The 20,331-nt window shown below is 51.4% G+C and overlaps 1 protein-coding gene across 2 annotated transcripts in view; it reads right to left on the reverse strand.

Annotated features, from left to right (window-relative positions):
• Positions 1-20,331, reverse strand: part of SCAP (SREBF chaperone) — an 833,069-nt gene that overhangs the window by 166,476 nt on the left and 646,262 nt on the right. For both annotated transcript variants that reach the window (XM_086941009.1, XM_086941010.1), the window contains 2 exons: positions 17,372-17,573; positions 12,631-12,746 (listed from right to left, as the gene is read on the reverse strand). In XM_086941009.1, coding sequence (XP_086797135.1) covers positions 12,631-12,746; positions 17,372-17,573 — 318 coding nt within the window. The remainder of the gene's footprint in view (positions 1-12,630; positions 12,747-17,371; positions 17,574-20,331) is intronic.

Below are 20,331 nucleotides of genomic sequence, written 5' to 3' on the forward strand. Positions count from 1 at the left end.
GATGCAGGAAGCCATCAGTCCCAGCAGCCGCAGCGTCAACCTGACCGAGACTCGGGATAGCGGCTGAAAGATGGGAATCAAAGCCTGAATATCCCGAACCCGCCGTTCCGGAGGATAAACCCGAAACTGCGCCGAGTCCAGAACCGCTCCGATGAAAAGGAGCTTTTGAGAGGGACACAGGTGTGATTTCGGCACGTTGATGGAGAACCCCAGGCCGTGCAAGAGGTCTGCCGTCATCTGAAGGTGGTGGACGACTGTCTGGGGCGAGCCCGCCTTCAACAACCAGTCGTCTAGGTAGGGGAAGACTGAAACCCCTAACCTGCGCAGATGGGCTGCGACCACCGCCATCACCTTTGTGAACACCCGTGGGGCGCTGGTAAGGCCGAAGGGGAGCACGATAAACTGAAAGTGCTCCTGGCCTACCGTGAACCGTTGGTAACGCCGGTGGGCCGGCAGGACGGGGATGTGAAAATAGGCGTCCTGCAAGTCCAACGCTACCATCCAGTCTTGCGGGTCTAGAGCAGCCAAGACCTGAGCTAACGTCAACATCTTGAACTTCTCCTTCCGGAGGAAGCCGTTGACGTTCCTTAGATCCAAGATAGGACGTAGGCCCCCCTTGTCCTTCTTGGGCACCAGAAAGTAGTGGGAATAACAACCACGCCCTACTTCTGGCCCAGGAACGCGCTCGATGGCCCCCTTGGCCAAGAGGGCCGTAACTTCCTCCTGCAGAAGTGTCAAGTGGTCCCCCGACACACGGTGGTTCTGCGGTGGCATGGCTGGAGGAGAGGTCTCGAAGGGGAGGGAGTAGCCCCTTCGGACAATTTGCAGCACCCACCTGTCCGAAGTGATCGTGCGCCAGTGAGCGTGGTGATGGCGAACCCTGCCACCCACTGGCGTCACATGGGGCCGAAAGCACGGACTAGGAGGATTTTGGGGTAGATGCTGCGGGGGAAGGTGTGGTCTGACCCCGCCGTTGTCCCCGACCGCCACCACGGCGGTTTCCACGGCCGCCACCGCGTTGGAAGGATTGTTGCGGCGCGTGGCTGGCAGCACGTGTGGGGGCGCCCCTTCCTTGGCCACGAAAGGGACGAAACGAACCCGGTTGCTGACGCTGGGTCGAGAGACCCAAGGACTTGGCCGTGACCCTGGAGTCCTTGAAGCGTTCCAGCGCGTGGTCCGCTTTGTCACCGAACAGGTGACAGCCATCAAACGGCATGTCCATCAGGGTATTTTGGACATCAGCCGAAAAATTGGCGGATCTCAGCCAGGCGTGACGGCGAATCGCCACCGTCGTAGACATAGCCCTGCCCAGCGAGTCGGTCGTATCAAGACCACACCGAATGGAATATTTCGCTGCATCCCGGCCCTCAGCTACAGCTTGACCGAGCTTTGCCCGCACCTCCATGGGGCATTCTGGCAGCAGCTCCGCGACCGTATCCCACACAGAGTGGGTGTAGCGGCCCAAGAGGCAGGCGGTGTTGCAAGACCGCAGGCCCAAACTAATGGACGAGAAGACCTTCTTTCCAAACTGGTCATACCTCTTGGATTCCCGGTCGGGCGGGGCCGACGGGAACGCGGACTGGGAGGTCGAGGCCTGGATCACCAGACTCTCAGGAGTGGGGTGGGTAGACAGGTACTTGGGGTCGTCCGGACAAGGACGGTGGCGCCTGGCCACGTTCCGATCAACAGGCGCACCTGAAGCGGGCCTGGACCACGTGCCCAACAGAACGTCAGACAAGGCTTCATTAAACGGCAGCAGAGGCTCCAAAGGGCATGACTGCGGCTTGAAGACCTCGGTGAGGATGTTAGGCCTCACGGCCGCGACGGGGAGCTCAAGGTTTAAGGCCTTGGCAGCCCTCATCAGCACCACAGAATAGGCAGCTCCCTCCACCGATGCCACGGTTGGAGGAGAGATCAAACCAGGGTTAGGGGAGTCGTCCAAACCACTGGCATCCCCCAAGTCACCCGTCCAGTCCGGGTCATACTGGCACTCGCGAGCCAGAGGGTCCTCGGACCCCTCCCAACCTTCACCGTACTCCTCATCCTCTCCGTATTCGGAGTCAATGATGAAGACCGGCTCCTCGGGGTTCATGGGCCCCATCGGCGCCGGGACCGGCGTCGTGCGACGCCCATCCGGCGCCGCGTCCGGCGTCGGAGAAGGTAAGGGGACGGCGCCGCCCGGAGCCGGCGCCGGAACCCCACCGCCGGCCGGAACCGGCAGTGGAGAACCGGCGCCGCGCGGGGACGGCGCCGGGGGTAACCCCGATGGCAACGGCGCCGGGGAGGCCGGAAGACCAGCCGGCGCCGATCCCGAAGGCCCCTGCGGCGCCGGGGTCGGAGCCGTCGGCGACGCCGGGCCCGGAGCACCCGACGGCGCCGAGGCAGGGACACCCGAACCGCCAGGGCCCCCAGACGGTAGCACTGGGCCCGAAGGCGCCGTAGGCCCCGTCGGAGAAGCGAGCGCCCTCATGGCCATGAGGAACGCCTCGATCTCCTCAGGCGTCGCGCCATGCCCAGGGACCGGAGGGTATGAGGCAGGCCGCGCCGGCGACTCTCGCGGAGCCGCGGGGTTGGGGTCACCCGAGCCCCCGGCCGCATCGCGCGAGCGTCGGGGGGAGTCGGGGGTACGATGACGACGCCCCGACTTCTTGTGCTTCCTACCTGACGAGCCTGACGAGTGGTGTCGACTTCCGGAGCGCCCAGCGCGGCTCCGCGACCGCTCCCTCGAACGCTCCCCCGACCTCCGGCCGGACCGGGACCGCTCCCGGTCCCGACGTGGGGCCGACACCCGGAGCTCCAGCAGCTTGCGGGACCGCTCCCGCCTAGCCTTGTTGGTAAGGGCCCGGCAGTCGAGGCACGATTCCACGTCGTGGTCGGGGCCCAGACACCGGAGGCAGAGGCGGTGATGGTCTGTGACCGACATCGTGCGCTCACAGTCATCGCAATTCTTAAATCCAGGCATCCTATCAGGCACAATAGAGAAAAAAGTCGAAAAACTTGGTCAAAGACCGGAGTACTGCTCTTCCAGATCTGCGTCCACTGGCGCGGAAAAAAGAAGAACTGACGTCAGCGCGCGGAGGCGGCGTCTATGTACTCCAGCGACGTCATCACGGCGCACGACGCCGACGACGGACGCGGAGCCGCAGGGGACGCCTGCAGACGACGCCTACCGACGCGCAGGGGTACTGCTACGCAAAAGTTTCCGGATCCAGACTGACGCCTGGGGATATTCTAAGGTAAGGAATCTAACACTAACGTGTTTCTTTCAGATTTAAAGAATTGCCTATAAAGTCTCGTTGAACTTTAACCTTGTGTGGTGTCCGTCTGTGGGGGGGAAGTTACTTGTCTGTACGATCGCTGGAGACGGCTCTCCCGGGAGACCGCTCCCCTTATCCTCGGCCGACCCTCCCGGTCCGTCTAACATTGGTGGCCAGCGGCGCGATCCGAATCCCCGCATAAACGTACAGAGAGTAGCTCACCCCACGACGAAATCACAATGACAACTAAAGAAAGCGGATCAACTGAGAAGTTCCAGATGGAAAAATTGGATGAGTACAGCCATCGTGAACTGAAACAATTCTGCATCGAACTAGGCATCGCTACCACCGGACTAAGTACGAAAGACGATTTTAAGCATGCCCTAGAATCTTGGGCAGAAACCGGGGCTGCCGGAACCCCCGATCAAAGCACCACAGCAAAAACCACCACGGCCTCGGAAGAGCAAAGAACGGGTCTCTCGCAAGACGAGATCCAGGAAAGAGAAAAAACCCGACTACACGAGCTGGAAATGGCCCGACTCAAAATGGACGTTGAACTTAAGTTGGCCGAACAAAAAATTAACTTAGAGCACCTGCGTCTCCGAGAAGAAAGAGAGGAGAAACAGAGACAAAGAGAGCTCGAGGAAAAGAAACTGGCGTACGAACACGAGCGGAACCTAGCGGAGATCAACCTACGCAAGCAGAATAAAGGAGTAGGGGTGCCCGAGCAAACCCACACCCCAGGGGCAACGGAGAAAAAGGTACACATCCCCAAAGATGTCGTTCGAGAATACTTCCGAGAGGACGACATCCAACAATGGTTTAAGGCTTATGAAATCGCTATGACTGCACACCGGATCGATAGAAGCGATTGGGGAGCCGGTCTATGGGGGAGATTCCTCAATGAGGGCCGCGATGCCCTACTACAGCTCCCGGATCACCAGATGACCTCCTATGACCATATGAAAGCTGCACTCCTCACCCGCTATGGCCTCACACCCGAGATGTACCGCCAGAGGTTCCGAGACTGCACCCGCATCCCGGGTACAACTTGGGTGGACTATGTAAACTACTTTAGCCGAGCCTTCGAGGGCTGGATCAAAGGAAGCAATGTCACAACCTACGAACAACTGTTCAATCTCATGGTATGGGAGCATCTGTCGAACAACTGCTTCATTGAACTCCGCCAGCACCTCCTCGACAGCAAGTTAACGGATCCCCGGCAGCTCGCAGCCGAAGCTGACCGGTGGGAGATCACCAGAGTAGGCCGAAATGGGTCCTACGAGCAGAACCGGAACAACAATGGTCAGCACCGGCCCCGAGGAGGAGGAGGGGGCCAAGGACGCGGAAGAGACAACGGCCCGGTCGCCCCCGTTACCAGCACCACCCCCCCGGCCAACCGGGGCAGCACCCCAGCGCGACCGGGGTACCGAGCCAATATTACGTGCCATCGATGCCAACGAGTCGGCCACTATGCAAACGACCCAAACTGCCCGCAGTACCAGAGCCCAAGACCCCGCCAGGTGGCTGCTGCTGCCCTAGGGGAGGAACAGATCACAGAGGAACAAGAGGAGTATGAACAAGAGCACCAAGAATGGGAGCCAGCCGCCATGGCTCTAGCATGCTTAGGGGGGAAAGACATGGTCCCGCGGGTCCCCCTACCCGCTAACACCCAGAAGTACAGCCAATGGGTGAGCATCAATGGACACCGGGCCGAAGCCCTGCGTGACACCGGGGCCAGTGTAACAGCCGTCCGCTGTCACCTGGTGACCCCAGAACAGTATCTACCGAACATTCTCTGCCCTGTACGCTCAGCCGATAACTCAGAAAGTCTGTGTCGGATGGCCTGCGTCCCCTTCGAATGGGGAGGGGTCTCCGGCATGTTGAAAGTAACGGTCCGAGACGATGCCCCCGTAGACTGCCTCCTGGGGAATGACCTTGAAAGCTCCCCGTGGGCAGCCGTAGAACGAAGAGAACACCTGGGGATGCTAGGCGTCCCGGACTGGGCGTGCGTCACCACCCGGTCCATGGCCGCCCGTGCCAACCACCGCCCAGAGGAGCCCGAATGGCCGGCGCCACCGCCTCCGGTCGCCCCAGCCGAAACAACCGACCATGACGTTCCCCCCGAACCAGCTCAACCTTCCGACCTCGCTAACCTCGACCAGTGGCCTCAAGAGGGGGGGCCCACGCAAGAACAATTTCGCCACGAACAGAAGACCTGCCCCTCCCTCGAGGGACTCCGCCAGCAAGCACTCGCCCAAAGCGCAGGGGATACCTCCGGAACTCACTGGGTCTACTGGGACAATGATCTGCTATACAGTGAGCAAAGAATCGCAGAACTGGGGGCCAGCCGAGTACTAGTGGTGCCACTCCGTTTTAGAGACTTTCTGCTGAACCTGGCCCACGATGTCCCCCTGGCAGGACACCTGGGACAAGATAAAACCTACAGTCGCCTAGTGACCCACTTCTTCTGGCCCAAAATGAGGAACGATGTACACCAGCATTGCCGGTCTTGCCCCACGTGCCAAGCCAGTGGAAAGAGCGGCCGCAAACTAAAGGCCCCCCTGCAACCTTTTCCCGTGGTCACCACCCCGTTCGAGAGGGTCGGGATAGACATCGTGGGGCCCCTGGACCCGCGCACCAAACAAGGCCATCGATTCATCTTGGTGCTAGTGGACCACGCCACCCGCTACCCTGAGGCTGTTCCCCTGCGGACCGTGACAGCCCCGGTAGTCGGCCGGGCTCTGATGGGGATCTTCTCCCGGGTGGGCTTCCCCCGAGAAGTCGTCAGCGACAGAGGCACGAACTTTATTTCTAAATATATGAAATCCCTCTGGCAACAGTGCGGGGTTACCTACCGATTCACGACCCCCTATCACCCTCAAGGGAACGGACTCGTTGAGCGGTTCAACCGCACGCTAAAAGGGATGATCGGGGGGTTGGAAGAACCCCTCCGTCGCCAGTGGGATGTGCTGCTGCCGTGCCTCCTCTTCGCCTATCGGGAGGTCCCTCAGAAATCCCTGGGCTTCAGCCCGTTTGAACTGCTATATGGACACCCAGTGCGGGGACCACTCAGCCTAGTCAAAGAAGGTTGGGAGATGCCCCTGCTAAAGAACCCTCCAGATGTCTTCCGGTACCTCCTAACCCTCCGCAACCAGACCCGGCGGTTCAGGGAGCTGGCGAAAGCTAACCTAGAGGCCAGCCAAGAGGACATGAAAAAGTGGTATGACCGGAATGCCTCTTCCATTGAATTTGAACCTGGCCAACAGGTATGGGTGATGTCCCCCACCGAGCCATGCGCCCTGCAAGACAAATGGACGGGGCCCTTCAAAGTAGTCGAGCGCAAGGGCCCTGCCACCTATCTCATCGACATGGAATCGCCCCGGAACCCCCTCCGGGTCCTCCACGCTAACAGACTGAAGCCCCACTTTGTGCGTACCGAACTCAGTCTCCTGATGGCCACAGACAATGGGGCTGAAGAAGACTCCGAGCCCCTCCCTGACCTCCTACGGACTAGGGAGCAAGACGGCTCCGTGGATGGGGTCCGACTCTCGGAGGCCCTCACCAGAGAGCAACACCAGGAGTGTCGAGTCCTCCTGTCACAGTTCGCCAGCCTGTTCTCCCTCACCCCAGGTGTCACTTCCTGGTGTGTGCACGATGTGGACAGCCCCCCTATCCGCCACCGGGCCTACCGCGTGCCAGATCGGGTACGGGCCTGCATCCAGGATGAAGTAGCCAAGATGCTCGCGCTCGGGGTCATCGAGCCCTCAGACAGCCCCTGGGCCAGCCCTGTAGTACTGGTCCCCAAAGCAGCTGCCCCCGGCACCACACCAGAACTCCGGTTCTGCGTTGACTACCGGGGCTTGAATGCGGCCACCAGAACAGACGCACATCCCATCCCCCGGGCAGATGAACTAATCGACCGCATGGGAGCTGCCCGCTACCTCAGTATCTTCGACCTGACGGCGGGCTACTGGCAAATCGGCCTCACACCCCGGGCGCAAGAACGCTCTGCCTTTTCCACCCCCGATGGCCATTACCAGTTCACAGTCATGCCCTTCGGCATGAAGAATGCCCCAGCAACATTCCAACGGCTCGTCAATCAGGTCCTGGCGGGGCTCGAAGACTTCAGCGCCGCCTACCTAGACGACATCGCTGTATACAGCCACCATTGGTCCGAACACCTCCACCACCTCCGAGCAGTGCTGCAAGCCCTTCAGCGAGCTGGCCTCACGATCAAGGCCAGCAAGTGTCAAATTGGGCAAGGGTCTGTAACCTACCTCGGGCACCAGGTGGGAAGCGGCCTGGTGGCCCCTCTGCAGCTAAAAATTGCCGCCATCCAATCCTGGCAGCCCCCCATCACCCAGACCGAAGTACGAGCCTTCCTGGGCCTCACGGGCTATTACCGAAGGTTCGTGAAAGACTATGGTACGATGGTGGGGCCCCTCACAGAACTCACGTCAAAGAATCAGCCCCAGAAAGTCAACTGGACCCCCGAGTGTCAAGCTGCATTTGAACAATTGAAAGCCGCCATGTGTTCCGCCCCTGTGCTCCAGGCCCCCGACTACAGCCGGGAGTTCGTCGTCCAGACGGATGCCTCAGACCATGGCATTGGGGCAGTCCTGTCTCAAGTGAACGCCGAAGGCCTTGATCAACCGGTGGCCTTCATCAGCCGGCGACTCCTACCACGGGAACAACGCTGGAGCACCATAGAGAGGGAGGCCTTCGCTGTAGTCTGGGCCCTCAAGAAACTCCGGCCCTACCTTTTTGGCACCCACTTTCGGGTGCAGACCGACCACCGACCCCTGCAGTGGCTGATGCAGATGCGGGGGGAAAACCCGAAGTTACTACGCTGGTCCATCTCCCTGCAGGGTATGGACTTCACAGTTGAACACCGGCCTGGGCCAGATCACGCCAACGCGGATGGCCTGTCCCGATTCTTCCGCCTCGACGAGGAGAGTCCCCAAGAGGATGGGTAACTCTCCCCGCCTTCAGCTGGGGGGGACGCATGTTGGACAGGCCACATGAAGGGCCGCTCTCCCCCGGCCCGACCAGGCCCAAGCCCGGTCACGCAGGGACCACACACCACCATTACAACGTCCTCCGTCCCCTCCGGGACCCCTGCCCTCGAACATGTCGACCTCATGGGCCCGATCCACTGCCGGCCTGCGCGCCCATCCTGGGCGCCATCTTGGACACTCCACCACGAGGCCGCCTGGCCCCCGATCGACCTCAACCCTGGGCCTGGCCAGGCCTCAGACATCCCGGCACCACCATCCACCCAGGAGGTGAGCGGGCTACTTGGCAAGTCAATGGGAGAAAGAGGTGTCGATGGCTCTCCCCCGCCAAGTGCCGCTCGCCCATCGCCTCCCCGGGCGCTGGCTCCACCCCCCTGCTGGGTGTCTGGACTCCCTCATCCCGGACCTCCCGACCTCCAAGTGCGAGGGTCCGGACATCAAAGAACACCAGCCCTATAACTGGGGCAGCTCCAGAGCAGGAAGGCAGTTGTATCTTGGAGTCGAGAGACGTAAAGAAGAACTCATCCTTGACGGACTACTGGCGCTGCCGTAGCTCTGTCTTGTGCACCATCGTCTGGCCTGCTGGTGCTGCCGCAACCTTCGTAACCTTCATATCCTTCATCGTCGTCGGGACCTGCTGGCGTGGCCGCGGACCGTTTGTAACCATCACCTTCATCGGGACCTGCTGGCTCCGCCGCGGACCGTCGTTTCCTTCGTCCATCTCGGGACCTGCTGGCTCCGCCGCGGCCCGATCATCTAGAACGCCGAGCTCGAGGATTGAGAGCTATTTCCATCTTTTTGGTAACAAGACTGTCCCGCTACCCTTTTCCCGAACCAGAGACCAGAATCGAGGGGACCCCTGAGTCCAGACCTCCTTGTACCATTCCATCGTAACTTAAAGAATTGCCTATAAAGTCTCGTTGAACTTTAACCTTGTGTGGTGTCCGTCTGTGGGGGGGAAGTTACTTGTCTGTACGATCGCTGGAGACGGCTCTCCCGGGAGACCGCTCCCCTTATCCTCGTCCGACCCTCCCGGTCCGTCTAACAAGTTCAAAGAAATAAAGAATGGAGAAGGGCCTGTTAAGGTTTGATGAGCTTAGCAGTTGCAGCACTCAAGGCAAGCATATTGTATCCCACCTTTACTTTAAGGATCACTGGGTCAACCTCCTTCAGCCATTGCCATCTCTTACTCCAGAACCTTCAACTAGTAGTTTAAGGCATTGTCAATCAAATATTGAATCAGTCCACTGAAGTATTTCAGTCTCCCTGTTTTTCTAATGACTATATAAGTGTGCCCTTCTGCCTCCATTCTCATGCACAAGGTACTCCACTAACTGTAATACATGAGGTATTTTACAGTCAGCGAGCAGCCCAAGGGCATTGCAGAGAGAGTACTGATAAAATTCATGAAGCCTGTTGTGATCTTTAAAACTCATTAAAGCAACAGATGGAAGTATTGGTATGCCTTTTGTCGGTAAGGGCAGGATACAGTCAAAGAATTTTAGGATAACACACGCTGTCTTCTCTTATGTCTAAATGTATTGTATATTTTTTCCACATTGGATCAGTGCTTTGAATAGTAGTTCTAAAAAAGTAGAGAGAATTAGGCACAATGGACAAACTGATCCTACTATTACTTCTGATATAGAAGACATTTTTGCGAATTATACACCAACTAAGCTATAAATTCTGCTTAAGTGGGCCGAATAGCAAATGCTTGATAATATAACACGTCCTAACCCCGATGGTATTTACTGCAGCTGCCAAATCATATTCCAGATGCATTATCTTTTTTACAGAACATCCCACAAGGCACTGAACTAAGTGATGATCCTGATCAGGATGAGCAATCTTCACCCTCAGTAGCTCGCTACATTCTAGTGCCAATGAACCACAATTAAACAGGAAAGAAGAACAGAAAGATTGTCTCCAAATGAGAGACTCATTCGTGCGTGTATGTGTACAATGTTCACCTACCTATATTTCAGGAGGACGATACAGCACCCTCCATTCTCACAGTCTGTGCTATTCAATCCTTCGTAACACCCCTGGGGTTCATAGTGATCTACCCTTGTTTCAGAATGAGGGGCTGTCTTCTGTCTCAGTGACCTGTATGCCATCCGTGTTAGCAACCCAATTGAGTGTATGGTGCCCATGTTTCTAGCTCTTGAGATGATAATCTACCAGTCTCAGCAGCCGTTGCACCATATAATTGTAATGGCAGGGTTTTTGGCTCTATTTAGCAGTGATATAGACTTTAATCTTGCTCACATCTAGGATAGGTATTCTTAGCTTGTGTTGGCCCTTTTAAGCCCTTTCTTCCTGACCTAGAAGAGGATAGCTGCTTAATATGATGATAGATCCCTTATTCTTGACTCTAACCTGTCTATTGCCTATTGGCTTTGACATACTTGCTTATAGTAGACACATTGGTATGGTTTATGTAGGTATTCTGACAGAGCTAAGGGGTATTTCATCCCTTTCAGGCCTACAGGCCTAGAACTAGAGGGACTCCATCTTGATGGAGCTGAGAGGCTTTTTAGAGTAAAGGTAAAGTTTATAGTTAAAGCTGTTGTTCGCCCTAAGCGAACCGGAGAGAACCGGCCAGAGCTGAATCTAATCAGGAATTGTTCCTGGGCTCAGGTCTCTAGACGAAACATGCGTGGGAGCGTCTAGCGCAAGGAGCCTGGTGCATGGGATCGGTGGGAGGAAGCTGCTGGCTGGAACTTTCCATGAGGAAACAGCATTCTATATCAGTGAAGTGCAGAGGCGGAGTCAGGCAGTCGAGTGGAGTTGGCGGAGCGGAGAGGAGTCAAGCTGGAGTGGTAGAAGAGTGAGGAGCTGTTGGAGTAGGAGAGAGAGAGAGGGTTCAAGCTAGAGAGAGCTGAGTTGAATTGAAGGAGCAGAGAGTGTTGGTAGAGTTGGAGGAGTGGAATTGCAAGAGGAGACGAGACAGGACATGCTTGGAACAGAGAGAAGACAAACAGACAGTCAGTGAGCTGGAACTGAAGGAAGCAGTCAGAAGCAGTTACTTATCAGGAGGAGGTGTGAATAGCTGGAGTCTGAAGTAATGCCTTTTAGAAGAGACGGAGGAGAGATCGTGGACTAACCTGTGGGAGCAGCTGGAGTTATTTGGACATTGGTACAGAGACATTTAAAATAGAGGGAACAAGCTAGTGGAATGAAGAGCATTAGAGCGGCAGAAACCATTAGATTGAAGCTGGAAGGTGGAGACAGTTCGTGGGGGAGAGGAGTCCAGTGCAAAGTGATCAGCGCAGAGGTGTATCCAAGAGTGCAGGAGAGAGAGTCTGAGATGAGCCAAGGCACAGACGAGAGAGGAACCCAGATGACAGCTAGAACAAGACTTCACACTAATCAGGTGATATCGGTCCTGTTATATTAGTTTACTTTACACTTGCATCTTAATCTTGTCTTTATTCCCTAAGCTATTGTATTGCTAATCCTTTTCCTTGCAGCGGTGTGTTCTATCTATAATCTTTGTCAGTTACATGTGGATGTGTCTATTATAATACAGATCTGTGTAGGTGTTTATATTGTTAATAAACCCCAGTTTATTAGTGAACTGAAATGTGCCTTGTATTCTTGTTCAATCAGGGTAAATGTAGCTTCTAGGTGGTTGTTGTTTATATGAATGGATGAGTAACCCCAATCAGGTAAGTGGTGATCATATAAATAGGGAGCGAGTGGACCTTTGATGCCAAGGATAAGAGGTACATTATATTAATTGGCTAACTCCTAATATTGTAGTAGCAAGCCCTTAGTGAATAGGGAGAGAGAGACTTCCCAACATATAACTGAAGGTGCTCATAGGAATGTGGTCGTCGTTGATATACGGCGTTAGTGAGAGCGTTGGGGTGGATTACCAGCGCGTATACCCACAGGATTGTGGCTTGTGTAAGTGAGAGCGTTGGGGGGGATTACCAGCGTTTAGGTTTGCCGGATTGTAAACCGTTTGGAAAAGAGAGCATTGGGTTCTGCAGGCCCATGTGTAGACACACCGGATTGTGTGTCATATCTGCCCTGGGGTAGATTAGTCTGGGTCTGAGTGGCCGCGAGACTATAAGGTATGAGTGTGGTGTAGGGCATGGATATCCTTAGTAATCAGTGAGTATTCTTAGTATCCCTATAGATTTAGTGGTGTTTCTAATAATATGAGCTTGTATATTGCGAGTTCCCCATCCTCAGGTAGGTACCCAGGTGCCTGGATAGATGGTCCTGAGGAGGGATGTGGTTACGTTCTGGCTGGGTTGGAGGGGCCCCTAGGGGCTGATCCCATCTAATCAGAAAATCCAGCCATAACAATAATGAGCACCCCCTTGCCCCATATCACCTACCCTTGTTTTGGGAGGACAGTGAGGCAATCTCCAGTCTGGGCATCCCATACTCTGATTTGCCCGGCCAGACAGCAACTCACAAGCAGCATCCCATCACTGGCGAGACACTCTATATCCTGCAAGAGAAGCATGCAGTTAGTGGCAGCACAAGTCAGCAAAAACACAACCTGGGGTGAATTTCAGCTTATCAACTCCATACACTACCTCTGCAGCACATCACTGGCACACTTCCTACAACATTTCCTTCACATGCCAATGTCAGGCACCTCACATCTCACAGCAGGGATGGTTCAAAACATACATGTGACTATGGAAGAGCCAACACCGGAAATGGAAATGTTCAGTTTTTATGTAGCAGTTAATAAACGTTTAGCCAGTTTCTATGGGTTTTGTGTTTGCTGGTAAGGAATGATGAATGAAATCTATAAAGCACACCAATTACCCTCAAAAGTGAGCTCAGGTGCTGGTGTCCTGCACCCTGTAAGAGAGCAGCGAAGACCAAATATGCAGAGAATTATACAATGGGTAACGCTGGGGAAAGCTAGGATTAGAACCCAGGCCACTATTTGACAAATTGCAGCTTAGTTATGGAGCAGGAAGCCCAGCATTAAACTAGCTCTGGCAAAGCCATAGGTCTTGCTCATGCAAGAGCTATTGGCTTGCCAATATGTTTTTAGCTATGCTGTACACCAGTGTAGCTAAACATTAATGGTGTAGAGGAGAGGGAGTGTAGTGGCACAGAGTGGAATGTCTTAGAGTGGAGTGAAGTGGTGCCGAGGGAAGTGGCGCAGAGGGAAAAGGCGCAGAGGGAAGTGGCGCAGAGGGAAGTGGCGCAGAGGGAAGTGGCGCAGAGGGAAGTGGCGCAGAGGGAAGTGGCGCAGAGGGAAGTGGCGCAGAGGGAAGTGGCGCAGAGGGAAGTGGTGCAGAGAGGAGAGGTGTAGAGCGGAGAGGTGCAGAGCGGAGAGGTGCAGAGCGGAGAGGTGCAGAGCGGAGAGGTGCAGAGCGGAGAGGTGCAGAGCGGAGTGGTGCAGAGCGGAGTGGTGCAGAGCGGAGTGGTGCAGAGCGGAGTGGTGCAGAGCGGAGTGGTGCAGAGCGGAGTGGTACAGAGGGGAGTGGGGCAGAGGGGAGTGGTGCAGAGTGGAGTGGTGCAGAGTGGAGTGACAAAGTAAAGTAGAGTTGTGGCGTAATGTGTTGTGGAGTGGAGGGGTGCGGTGTAGATGGCACAGAGTGAGCTAGATTCGCGCAGAGTGAGTTAGATTGGCCCAGAGTAGAGTGGCATGGAGTGGAGTAGAGTAGAGTGTTGTGGAGCAGAGTGGCGCAGAGTTGAGTAGAGTGTTGTGGCTTATTGTAGAGGGGACTAAAATGTCATGGAGTAGAAGGTGTGGCAGTGTCCTGACATTACAGACAACACATTTGCAATCAAAATGATTATTACATTGCACAGACATACCGTTTTAATGATAAAACTGCACACTTGCACAAGCGACAATGTGGGGAAATGCTAACACCTAGTGCATTTATTGTTTTGATCGTAAGAAAATATTTGTTTTCACCACAGTTCAGAATTACAAACTATGTCCTTCAATAGTGCTTTCCTAATTCTGCTATATTTTGAAATATTTGCAGTTCATTTGCAGACATTGAACGTTGTGTTCTAGATACCAGTACCCAGCAGGATTGTCACATAAATCCTCACACGTTGAAGTGCAAAAAAGAAAAGTAACTACCAAGTACCCTAAGAAGAGAGACCCCCGACACTTGCATTTGAATGCACAGCAAATGTGACAAGATAATATTTAAAGGTTTGTTTACAGAAAGAGAACACTTGTTGAAGAACACAGTAAACAGACTATGCACCATGGGAGGGACAAAGACATTCTGGGCAGCCTAAAACAAATAAAGCCAGCAAATAGAAATCAAGCACTGTAAGTTATAAAACCACAAAACCAATGGTAAGCTCCGGGCGGAATGCATTCCTATGGAAGCTTTGAAGATGTCCCCAAGTAGTCTTTGTGAACCAGGCAGCTGCGCAGTCTGGTAGACTTCAATTCAAAAACTAGTGAATTTAAATATGGAGAAATAAAACTTGTGTTTAAGACATAAAACTAACCATGTTTGCAGATAGCATTTTACTGTAAGTGACAGACCAGATAGATAGCTAGGCATCAGTGTTCGCTGAGACAGCGGGAAGGAGGGATGGGAATTACTGACAAAAACGGTTGGTGTATGATTGATCATACCCTGGCTGCTTTGGGCGGTACCCTGGCAGCGCACAGTGCAACAAACCAATACCTTTAACAAATCCTCAGTTATGAGAGACACTTTAGAGGTTTGAGACAAGCTAGTAGTTAAGAGAGGGCTGGCTTATATTCAGTCCCCTTTTAAGCCACTTGTGGTAAACCGTGAATTCACTCCTGGCCTGAGCAGGGTCACATACCAACAATAGCTTGAAGAAACATGGATCTTCCCAGAAGGCAGCTTACACTCGATGTGATAGGCTTCTGTGTATCAAAAAGGGATATAGCTAGTAAATGGTAAAGTCCTATTCCTCCCCACACACAAAAAGCCAATGGGAGATCGGCAAGGCACGCTGCATGGAGACAGAAAGAGTGTTACAAGAGGCGAGGGGTTGCCCGAGGATTTCAGAAAGTGTGGGGATAGTGGTGGACCTACCACAATTGGACTGGGATACCAAAGCCTCTGAGACTACCTCAACGCGGGATGGACAGGGCAGGATGGCCGGAGTCGAGGAAAAGCAAGGGTCATGCTTTGCCATATTGGAAGGGGAGGGAGGGAGTGAGAAACTGCTCCAGATTTCAGTCCTTGCCTTCTCTACTGTAATAGTAAGGCTCTGATGACAATTGTACAAGACTATCTGGAAGAACTGATAAACCTTATTTATGCCATGATGGGATGTTTTATTTTGACGTTTTTGGGTAACACAAATAAATAAATAAAAAGAATTGAATTAAAAAAAAGAATACAATACTGTGTACACTCCAACATGGTTAGCACGAATAGGGCAGAGTGCGAATACGAGATGCTGGAGGGAATGTGGGGAGAACAGGGACTCCGACACATGTCCTCTGGTGTTATGTACGCCAATATTGGCCAAAATAGCTAAATGACCATTCACCTACATTTGTCCTACCTTTCTCTGCATAATGGTTCTAGCACTGACCTTTTACCCAGTTATGTGCTGAATAAATGTCGATTGTTTTCCTTGAAACTAACCTCACTTATTATGCATGAGGATTCTTAGAAAAGTCCCCTGCACATGACCTACATAACAGGATTAACATACTCTGTATAAAAGTCATGGTCATCTTCATCCTAGGGCGAAATAAATACTTTGCATAATTGCAGGCTGTTCCAGACTCATTTCCATAATCTTACTCACAATATATTGATTGTGTTAGGAACCCCAAAGGCTATCTTTATGTATAAAAGAACCATACCTACACTAGAGAGAATAGAAGCTTCCATGCTGATGCAAAACGCTGAGGTCCCTGCACGCAGAAGCTCCAGCACGCAGTGGTCTGACATCCCATGGTGGTATCCAACTCTAGACCAAGACAGGTCCCTCGTTTTCTCCCATCAGGTAATGGGGTTGGCTCTTTGCTAGAGGGTTCTTGGCTTTATACCTACGTACATGCTTGGTACACTTGGGTACACTTAGGTAGGGTTTGCATCGTAGAAGGTAGCTTGATTACCGTCATGTATATATGGCTGCTTCTATTCACTGTTTTAGCACTATGGTAGATTTCTACCATATAATTACTCTGTTGAAGCATGTAAACTTGTACTCTGCTTCTGTCTAATGGTTGTCGCAGCAAACAAGTTTCATACTAGAATGACGCTGGTTCAATAAATGCTTATTGAAAAATGTCCCTATAATTTATTTTGTGCATCTCTCTGAGACTAAGTGAGAACAATTGACTGACTGAAAAGTATTGCATTATTTCCACCATCCCTGAAGGATCAAGGGTTGTCATGTTGGAAAGCTGCTAGAAACTACTCGCTCCTTGGTAAGGTTAGGGGGCTTACAGCAGCACTGTGAGCTAGCTGGTCTAAAGGCCAATATATCCTGCGGGGCTGTCTAGGATCAGTCTGTACTCCAATCCCTTAGTTTATGTTGTCTAAATGTGCAGACCCTATGTATTTTTAGAACTACACAACACTGGTCTTGTCCCACATGAAAATCATTTTAGATCTCAGTATTGGTAACTATAGAACAGATTACATGTTCAGAGCTGGGCAAATGCCCTGAGGTGGTACTGCTTGGTCTTCTATAAAGTAGATATGTTTATAAAATGACTATCCTAAATAGAGAAGTCCTAAGATGTTTGTAGGATTCACAGGATGCTTGGGTAGAAGCATTATATCCTGTTGTACCTTGGGTTTGTATCAGTCTCCCTTGCAATAGAAGTATCTTTAATTACCAGACACACATGGTAAGGACGTAGATGATCTTGATTTACTGTAAATTGTATTAAGAAGGAACTGGTTGTGAAGATAACCCGGTTATGGATGGCCTTACATACTTGGCAAAGTTGCTTGAACATTATTATGTGCTTTATGACAAACCAGTTACACGGTATAGGATCTCTTGCACAGAAAAGTATAATGCTTCATGAGAAACAATGTATGAACTTGCACTAATCAAGTACTACTATTCAAAATATACACAGAAAACCACTCAACACACATTTACTCTTTGACGATCACCAAACAAACATACCATGATGTGGCCCCTGAGAACTAGGGGGACGATTTCTGTGACTGGAGGAGAATACCCATAGTCATCACAAGGAAGGTCAACCCGCTTTCTACGGTTGTGTGAGAGGCCATTCTGGCCATAGTTCTTAGGGCACAGCACTCTATACAAACAAAATAGCAGAAGGACAAGCAGGATTCCAGAGGCAAGTCCAAGAGCAGCCACCCTAGAGTTTAAAAAATAAAGATTACTCAATAAGAATATAATAAGCAAAATATCAGTTTGCGCAATGTAAAATAAATGTAAACAAGTAATTTTTCAATAATAGAAATTTGAAGAATCTGCGAATACTTTGACATTTACACATGTAACAATTAACATTATCATTTCATCTTATGAAAAGAAGAATGAAAAACATTTAGCATCAGTCTACCGATGAGTACTGGAGTGTCATAACGGAATGCCTAGGGTAGTATGCTGAAATTACACACAAAATTGTTGACCAATATCTGTATTTATCTTCACAGATCCCTGTATTCATCCCATTGGATGTTTTGGAGAAAGGGTGCCAAGGAGACTTGGCCTCCTTCGGAATGGGATCTTCAATACTTTCTGAACTTTTGAAGTTATTTTGTGTACAGCAGTCCAGCTTAGGTTTCAGAGAATCATACAGGAGAGAGGTCTAGAACAAAATACTTCGAAAAGGTACTTACTTGAAATTCGACTCCCCCACAATGGATGTCCTTAAATTGATTAACACAAACATTCACCCCTATGTGCTGGACCTCAAAACATTTTATAGAGGTTTAGCAAAGGTGGAAATACAAACATTTAATTATAGAATGTTGATATTAAAATATAAAGCATTATGCAGTATTATAGGAACACAGCCAGCATAAAAGGAAAAGAAAAGGCAAAGGAGAATACAATTAGATAAGGAGTCCTTCACTTGATAACCTAAAGTCTTTCAGTCACCCTGTCCAACACTATAGTCCACTTCAACCAGAAAGCTCAGTGAGTATTTCTAGCACAAGATATAGCCTGTTCAAATAAAAGCAGGCAAAAACCCCATGAACCCTAAAGGCTTGTGATGGTGGTTCAGTTTCAAACCAGAGTTTTACAAGAAACAGATGAGCAACTGTTATGCTGTAGATAAAAAAAGGTCCTGAATTGGCTTGCTTTATCTTGCAACATCTCCCTAGGGTGCAGGTATCAAGATGTTTAAGCACAAAAAAAGCAGACTATTGAACACTTTAATTACCTTCAGTGATAATCTATCTTGAGCAAACCCTATATAACAACATATTTCTCACCTTGAGAATATTTCCCAGGCCTCAGACTGGATCTGGAAACTTTTAGAGCAGAACTCCTGGATGCTGGTAGGTGGCGTCATGTGGCTCCATGCCAACGTCGTTCTGCTGCATAAGTGGTTAACCTGTTCCGTACCTTCGGTAATGCTCTTTCTGATCGTTACTGTTTCAAATGAAAATTTCTCACTTTTTCAATCTTCCGCAGGTGGCAGACAGTATCTGGAACTTTTTAAGCAGTACCAGTGTGCTGCGGTAGGTGTCGCGGAGCAATTCTGTGCCATCGTCGTTCCGCTCAATAAATGATGCATGGAAATGCATACAGATGTCACTCATGCCCTTTCTAGGCTGACCATGCCCCCCTAGACGTAGAGCCCAACCGCAAATGCCCATCTAAACACACCTGCCGGCCCAAACAATAGTGCTTTGTAAAGAGTGACACCAAGTAGCAGCCTAGCAAGTATCCATAACAGGCATTTTGCATGCCAATGTAGTGGTAGCAGACTTGGCTCTGGTGGAATGAGCCCCCAAACTTTACAAGGGTTGCTACTTGGACAGTGCCACTTTTAGAAGAAGGGTGGTGCAAGTTCTAAGAACCACCTTGTCTGGGAAGAAAGTAGTGATTGGCTTGTTGATGGAGAGGACTTGCGGTTTACTCATACATATCATGGTGACATGGAAAATGGTCTTAAGGGTGAGAAATCCTAGTGGGCAGCTGTGCAATAGTTCAAAAGGAGTGCACATCAATAAGGTGAGGACCGAATTAAGGGGGGACTGAGACATAATAAATGGGGAGGATGGAAACAAATGTTGCAAAACTTCAAAAATGTATCCCAACGGGCGATTTAAGGAAAGAAGGCTGATCCGGTAACTGTAAAAAAACAAAAGAACCTTCATGTACCCTTTAACTGTGCACAAAGCAAGTCCTTACTGGGCTACTGACAACACAAAAAGCAATATTTCAGGTAAACTGGCTTGAAGTCGGTAAATCTGTTAAGTACTGCATCTAACCGCAAAGTTGTCTGAGCTGCAGGCATACACTGATTTTGTTGATTGACGCCCGGCTGCCAAGGAAGTCAGCTGTCGCTGTTCAATCCCCAAACATGGAGGTGATGGTTTTCCTTGCCCCTGCCCTGCTACTGCAATCTTTTGGAAGTTGCAGCCTCATTTGAGGACAGATAGGAATGCCGAGGAGTTCTGGATAACACACTCTCCTTGCCCAATTCGGCACCACTGAATGACTTGGACCTGGTTGTTCCTGATGTTTTTCAGACCCCGGGCCAGGAGAGGTATCCACAGGAAGCCATACTGGAGTCCAGACTTCCTATCTAGGCAGAACACATCCCAGAGAGAAAGCGAGACACCTTGGAAACTCTAAAGTGCAAAAGTACTGACATTGTGCAATCTTGGCAGTGCCAGAAAGATCGAGCCAAGGTTCTCACCATTCGCAGAAGAGACCTTGTTTGCACTCCTCTAGTTTGGGGATGAATAAAATCACCTCATATGAAACCATTTGTGCCCTAGTGGCCAAAGAACTCACTGTAAATACCCGACCAAAAAAACCCTTGGCTAAGGGATGGTTTGACAGCAAGTGTTCCAGAGCTCATAGTATGCTCATATGGGCCCTTAAAAAGACCCCTAGGGATAAATTGCAAGTAATAAGACTTAGGAGGGAGT

This window comes from Lissotriton vulgaris, chromosome 10 (genome assembly GCF_964263255.1).
Source record: "Lissotriton vulgaris chromosome 10, aLisVul1.2, whole genome shotgun sequence".
NCBI classification, from domain to species: Eukaryota; Metazoa; Chordata; class Amphibia; order Caudata; family Salamandridae; genus Lissotriton; species Lissotriton vulgaris.